The 6613-nt window shown below is 50.6% G+C and overlaps 1 protein-coding gene across 1 annotated transcript in view; it reads left to right on the forward strand.

The window, feature by feature from the left end:
• The first annotated feature begins 235 nt into the window (after positions 1-235).
• Positions 236-6613, forward strand: part of LOC102869992 (zinc finger protein 135-like) — a 47540-nt gene continuing 41162 nt past the window's right edge. The window contains exons 1-2 of the mRNA XM_006903364.1: positions 236-241; positions 2260-2554. Coding sequence (XP_006903426.1) covers positions 236-241; positions 2260-2554 — 301 coding nt within the window. The remainder of the gene's footprint in view (positions 242-2259; positions 2555-6613) is intronic.

A 6613-nucleotide genomic window follows, 5' to 3' on the forward strand; every position in this document is an offset into this window, starting at 1 on the left:
CCAGTTTCTTTTTCATAAGATTTTAATAAACTACCACACATGAGTTATCTTTGCAGTAGGAATTAAACATGAAATTTTCTTGGAAATATTTGTGATTATATATTTTTATATAAAATATAAATATACACACACACACTTTGTGTATCGGGTCTGACTGGCACAGGAGATTTCCCCTCCTCCAGCAGAGCATCTGGTAGATTTGAACCTCACACTTTGGGGATTGCAGTGCAGATTCATGCCGGTATGCCACCAGAGTTTCTCCATTTAAGGAGCTATTTCAATGCAAGACGCGCACAGTCTCTGTCATAATGAGAGGTCCAAATATCAAGTGTTCCAGAAGCTTTGTGTTTCTCACGTATTCCAGTGTGGAAGAGCTGAACACAACCATGAATGGATGGACAGGGTGCAGAGTCTAAGAGGGTTGTCTCAAAAGATTCTCAAACACCAGGTCCCCATTTAAGAGAGTTAAATAATGGTGGAATTAAAAGATATTGATGACTGTAGATCAAATCACTATTCTCCTGTACCACACTGTGAATGGTGACAACTGTGAAATAAGCAAAGCCTGTCAAAACAAGAGATGGCCTTTTCCCACCCATGAGATCTAAGTGATTCTGGAAACTTTGGCTGTGGCCATGGAAATAAGTGGTTTTGTTAGAAATGACAACTTTGGTAGAGGAGTAAACTTCAGTGTATTAAGGGGCCTTGGTGGTGGTGGACGATAGGGAGGCAGTAGGCATGGTTCTAGTGGATTTGGTAATGATGGAAGCAACTTTGGAGATGGTGGAAGTGAAAGGTGTTTTGGCAATCAACACAAATAGTTTTCCAATTTTGCGCCCATGAAGGGAGGAAAATTTTGGAGGTAGAAACTTTGGCAATTAATGTGGGTAAAGGTTAGTGTTTGCCAAGCCATGAAACCAAAGTGGTTTTGGGGTAAAAGCAGGAGCAGTAACTACAGCAGTGGTAGATAGTTTTAATAACTGTTGTGAAGCAGCGTTCAGCAGGACAGGAGGGCCAGAGAAGCAACAGGGAGACTGCAGGTTACAGCAGATTGGCATACCCTAGCTTTTACAAGGGAAGACAAGTTTTAGGCAATACTCCTGTATATGGGGGAAAGAAAAAAATCCTCAAAGATTGCATTTATGACTAATAACAAGGTATTTCAGTTTCTGTTCTGTGTAAAGAGTAAAACAGTTGCGAAACAACAGGTGGGTTGGTTTTCAGGTGGGTGGGCATTTTGTTATTTTTTTTTTATTATTTAATGAACGTTCACAGAGATTTTGGATTTCCATTCATTCATTGTTGCTCTTTCTCCCTGCTCACACCCCTCTAGTTTGCTCTTGTCTTTGAAAAGTAAAAGAAAAATTCTTTTATTGGTATACAATCTCCCCCACAACACACAAAGTCCACTCCACTCTGCAGCCTTCATTGGGGACTCTTGTCATGACCATAATCCCCAATTATATATCCATTTTAAACAGTTTTCTCCCTCATCTTTTTCAATACAGTATTCATGATTGAGCCCATTTTTCTCAGTCTCCCCCCAACCCCGAGGTCAGTCCCGTTTTACAACAGTGGCACCATGCAGTATTTGTCCTTTTGTGACTGAGATACTTCACTCAGCGTCATGTCCTCCAGGATTACCCATTTTGAATCATATTCCATGACTTCCTTGTTTTTCAACGCAGCATAGCATTCCATTATGTGAATAGACCACAGCTTTTCTGTCCATTTGCTTGTGGATGCGCACTTGGATTGTTTCCACCTCTTTGCTATTGTAAATAAAGGTGCAATAAACATGGACGTGCATGTGTGTTTTTTCTTTAATCAAGAATTACCCTTAGTGTCTTAGACATATCTGATCATGACTATCAATAAGTCTAATTTAAAAATATTTTTACTTCTCACTGGTTAAAGATGAAAATGCGTGAGATGTGCCCAGATGAAGGATTCATGTCGACACCACTCCTAATTCCCCATCAATGCCATGGGGCTAGTGACCTCCTCAATTCAGATCCTCAATTCTGGCTCTGGCAGCAAAGCCCATCAGGCGGGTTTCTGCTTTTTTAATTTGACATGACCCATAGAAGGTGACATGCAGGGTCCCGTCCTGAGTGCGAATGCCCAGCTCCCACTGTCCCAGGGTCACTTCTTGGACCTGGGACTCTAATTACAGAGACCCGCCCCCCCCCCCGAGGTGGGAACCAAGATGACTTTAGCGTCTGTTTCCGGCCGGACGTATTTTTCTGTGACACTCAGGAGCTCGGACACCGGAAAAAGGAAGGAAGCGAGTTCCTGTTGGCGACACGTGGATGGAGCCGCTGCTCTGACGCCGCTTTCCTTTTGTCTGCGGCCAGTTCGGAGCAACCGCTGACCGCTCCTGCCCCTCCCGAGGACGAGGAGGCCTGCTCCGCGGCCCGATCGTCTCCGGCCGCTCCCGGAGCCCCGAGTCTCCCCTCTCCGCCGCCAGCCGCCGCCGCTTCCCGCCATGTCCGCCACCCCCCAGGCCTCCGCTGCCCAGTGCCCGGAGCGGACCTACGTCTGGACCCTGGAGGTAAGTGTCACCAGGGTGGGGGTCAGTGTCTGGGGGGCCGGAAGGTGAATGTGTGCCGAGGACCAGGGTGGGAGTCAGTCCCCGCGGGTCGGGAGGTAATTTGCATGTGAGAGCCGGGGTGATGGTGGGTTCTCGGTCCCAGAGGTGAGTGTGCACGGAGGACCAGGGTGGTGGTCAGTCCTTGGGGTGTGAGTGTGCATGGAGGACCAGGGTGGGGGTCATTGTGAGGGCCAGGAGGTGAATGTGGCTGGAGGACCAGGGTGGTGGTCAGACCCTGGGAGGTAAGTGTGCGTGGAGGACCAGGGTGGTGGACTGTCCCAGGGGGGTCAGGAGGTGAGTGTGCGCAGAGGACCAGGTAGTGGTCAGTCCCCGGGGGGATCAGGAGGTGAATTTCTATGGAGAACCAGGGTGACGGGGGAGTTCTCGGTCCCAGAGGTGAGTGTGCATAGAGGATCGGGTGGTGGTGAGTCCCTGGGGTGTGAGTGTGCCTGGAGGACCAGGGTGGGGGTCATTGTGAGGGCCAGGAGGTGAGTGCGGCTGGAGTCCAGGGTGGTGGTCAGTCCCCGGGGGCTCTGGAGATGAATTTGCATGGAGAACAAAGGAGATGAGGGGGGGATTCCCGGTCCCAGAGGTGAGTGTGCACAGGGGACCAGGGTGGTGGTCAGTCCCCGGTAGGTGAGTGTGGCTGGAGGACCAGGTGGTGGTCAGTCCCCAGGGGGGTCGGGAGGTGAATTTGCATGGAGAACCAGGATGATGGTGGGTTCTTGGGTCCCAGAGGTGAGTGTGCACAGAGGACCAGGGTGGTGGTCAGTCCTTGGGGTGTGAGTGTGCATGGAGGACCAGGGTGGTGGTCATTGTTAGGGCCAGGAGGTGAGTGTGGCTGGAGGACCAGGGTGGTGGTGAGTCCCTGGGGTATGAATGTGCGTGGAGGACCAGGGTGGGGGTCCTTGTGAGGTCCAGGAGGTGGGTGTGGCTGGAGGACCAGGGTGGGGGTCATTGTGAGGCCAGGAGGTGAGTGTGGCTGGAATCCAGGGTGGTGGTCAGTCCCCAGGGGGGTCTGGAGATGAATTTGCATGGAGAACAAACGTGATGGGGGGTGGTTCTCGGTCCTAAAGGTGAGTGTGCACAGAGGACCAGGGCGGTGGTCAGTTCCTGGGGTGTGAGTGTGTGTGTGGAGGACCAGGGTGGGGGTCATTGTGAGGCCAGGAGGTGAGTGTGGCTGGAGTGTGGTGGTGCAGTCCGCGTCTCCTCGGGAGGTCACCGCACGGTGCCTTTGAGGGAGGCGGGGACAGGAGCTTTCACGAAATAAAAGTAATCTTTGAAAAATTGTGAGTGTTTGAGATTTTTGGGGCTTTTTTAAGAGCTTTACTAGTAAAGGATCCACCATAGAGGAACGAGTGAGTGAGAATATTTAATAAATGTCGTCACAGAATACAAATTCCAGTGTGTGTTTATCTTGTTAAACACCATAGTTTTAATTGCAGGACCTCAAAACGGAGCCTCTTTGTGCTATCTGTGCATCCCCACGTTGTGGTTGCTGCCGTGTCCATGGAGTTAGATCTGACCCATCGCAGACCCTCCAGTGGGTTTTCAGGGCCAGTTAATTCCCTCCACCCCAGGCCCACATTGCCCATCCTTCTCCCCAGGAACAGCTGGTGGCCTCGAATCTTGTGCCTTCGGGATTGCAGCCAAGCCTGTTAGCACTGGGCCACCAGCAGCCCCAGGTCAGACCCTGCTTTCCCTGGGTTCTGCTGGTCATCCCCGAGTGAAAGTCGTGGGGACGATTCTATCCTTCCTGGGATGGTCATGGGTCCTGGTGAGAGGTGGACGGTTCAGGACGGCGAGTGGGAATTCGTCTGTGCCCCTGGGTTCGTGGGGTGACCCATTTTAGGGGGGGACGCTGTGCTGTTCTGAGAATTGCCTTTTGCTCTTTCCCATGGCCTCATTTCACTAGCCGTGCGTTCTTGCTTTGCAGATTTGCCCCTCATAGAACTGCTTTCCACAGTTTTTTTTCACCTGCAGAAGAAACTGGTCTGTCTCTTTTCTCCATTTCTTTCTGATTGTATTTCTGAGCTGCAATTGAACAATCTCTGTCCTGTTGTGCCTTTTCTTCCTCCACTTTATATCATGTATTCCACCTTCATCTATTACCTGTTCTCTTACCTGAGTCATTTCTGTGAATGCAAGAGCAGTCAATGTTCCCTGTGTGTGTGCCTGCAGGTGTTAATTCTATTCCTCTTGGCCCTTTGAGTAGGTAACTGTTGATGGAGGGAGTGACCATGAAGGGGATTTGAGCCTCACTGGCCAATCTTGAGAGAATTGGGGTGTAGAGATCTGGGGGTCTCATTTGTAATGCATATGTGAGAAGAGAAGACATGGGTGAACAGTTGGGTTAGTGCGGAAAGTAGAGGGAAGGTTCGAGAGTGTGGGTCTTGGTGAGTTTTGGGGAGTAATTCATCATTGCCTTAGTACCATCAGGGGTCCTAGAGGACCGAGGAGGGTTGGAAGGGGTGAAGGTCATTTTCCTCTGTGGAGTAAAGGGGTGTCAGAGGGAGGAGAGGTGTGGTTGCAATGGCTTCCTCCAGAGGGGAGGGGGGTGAAGAGTTAGTGGCTACCTGCTCACTTAATTTTTGGGCTGCATTGTTTGCGTGGGTGAGGTAGCTCTTCTCTATTTGATGTCGGCCACCATGGAGGGTCACAACTCTTTGGAGCAGGGGGACAGCCTCTAAACCACTCAAAAGAGATGTGCATGGAGGATTGGGGACCCTTCTGAGTTAGGAAACCACAGTGATGTGCATGTGAACAGGTGATGTTACAGGCCTGTCTGGAATTTGGAAATACGAATTTGTCTTTTGCGGGATGAGGGCTTACGGTGGAGCTGTTCTGTTATGAGGTGGGTTGAAGTCTTTGGTACAAAGGCACGTGGATGGTTCTGTTTGGCATCAGAATCCACAGTTGGGAGAGGAGAGTGACCTTGGGTGGACCTGCCTTCTGTAAATCACTCAGGGGTCAGTGGGACGAGTGTGTGTTGTCGTGGGCGTGAAATCCAGTGTCCAGACAGCAGTGCCTTTTTGAGGAGGGAGATGCTGTAGGTTTTCACCTAGCATGGTAGCAGGGTTGAGAGTTTGCAGAGATGAAAGGCTGCAGCTGGTGGGTTGAGATGGGAATGCAGACAGTGGGTCCCTGGCGGGGAGAGATAGATTGAAGAGACAGACCCGTGGTGAGGAGTTCGTAAAGGGATGTGCAGTCTAAGTTGGGATAGGCTGATGGAAATGGATTGTTTGGGCTTCTGGTATTATTAGGAGATCAGCTGTGGCTAAAAGTGCTAGAAAGAGGGGCCAGGCTAGGTGGGCTTGTAAAACAGTTTGGAAAATGAACTGTGGGTAAAAGAGAATGGGCAGCAGTTAGGGTGAGGACTCCACGGTTGGCCCTTGGAACTGTGGGTGAACAAGAGGAAGGGGTCTGAGCTGTAGGTCAACAAAAGGTAGAGGTTGAGGAAGGGAGGGGAAAGCCCGGGCTTGTGGAAGAAGAATTTCGGGTTGCTGAAGGGATCGTGTGATGTCAGAGACGTCGTGGGGCTCGGACACATCTCCTTTTTATAGCTTCTTGTAGGAGTTTAGCCACGAGAGGGTACGTTGGGGATCCACAGCCTGAAATAACTGGTGATCCCAGGGAGGGGATGTTGCTTCTTTGTGTGATGTGTAAGGGGAGAGAGCCTGTACGGCTTGTTCCTGTTGGTTGGGATTTGACACATGCTGCAGGTTAAGAGGAATCTTAAATATACAACTTTATGTTGAGCTGTCTGGGTTTTACGCTTTGTATCCCCAGGATGGTGGTGGGTTTAGCAGTTGTGTTGTGCTCATGTGGCTGCCAGCTGGCGTGGGCTGCACAGAAGGAGGGCATCACCGTATAGAGCTAGAGTCCTCAGTGTAGGACAGAGGGAGAGGAGGTCCTTCGAGGGGGCTTGGCTAGAGCAGTGGGTGCTTTCTCTGCGCCCTGGGGAACAGCTCAGCCCAGGTCAGTGGAGGAGCAGTGTGCATGTCAGGTCTTGCGAAGTGA

The sequence above is a fragment of the Elephantulus edwardii genome, unplaced genomic scaffold (assembly GCF_000299155.1).
Source record: "Elephantulus edwardii isolate Elephantulus edwardi_28Jun2011 unplaced genomic scaffold, EleEdw1.0 scaffold00594, whole genome shotgun sequence".
NCBI classification, from domain to species: Eukaryota; Metazoa; Chordata; class Mammalia; order Macroscelidea; family Macroscelididae; genus Elephantulus; species Elephantulus edwardii.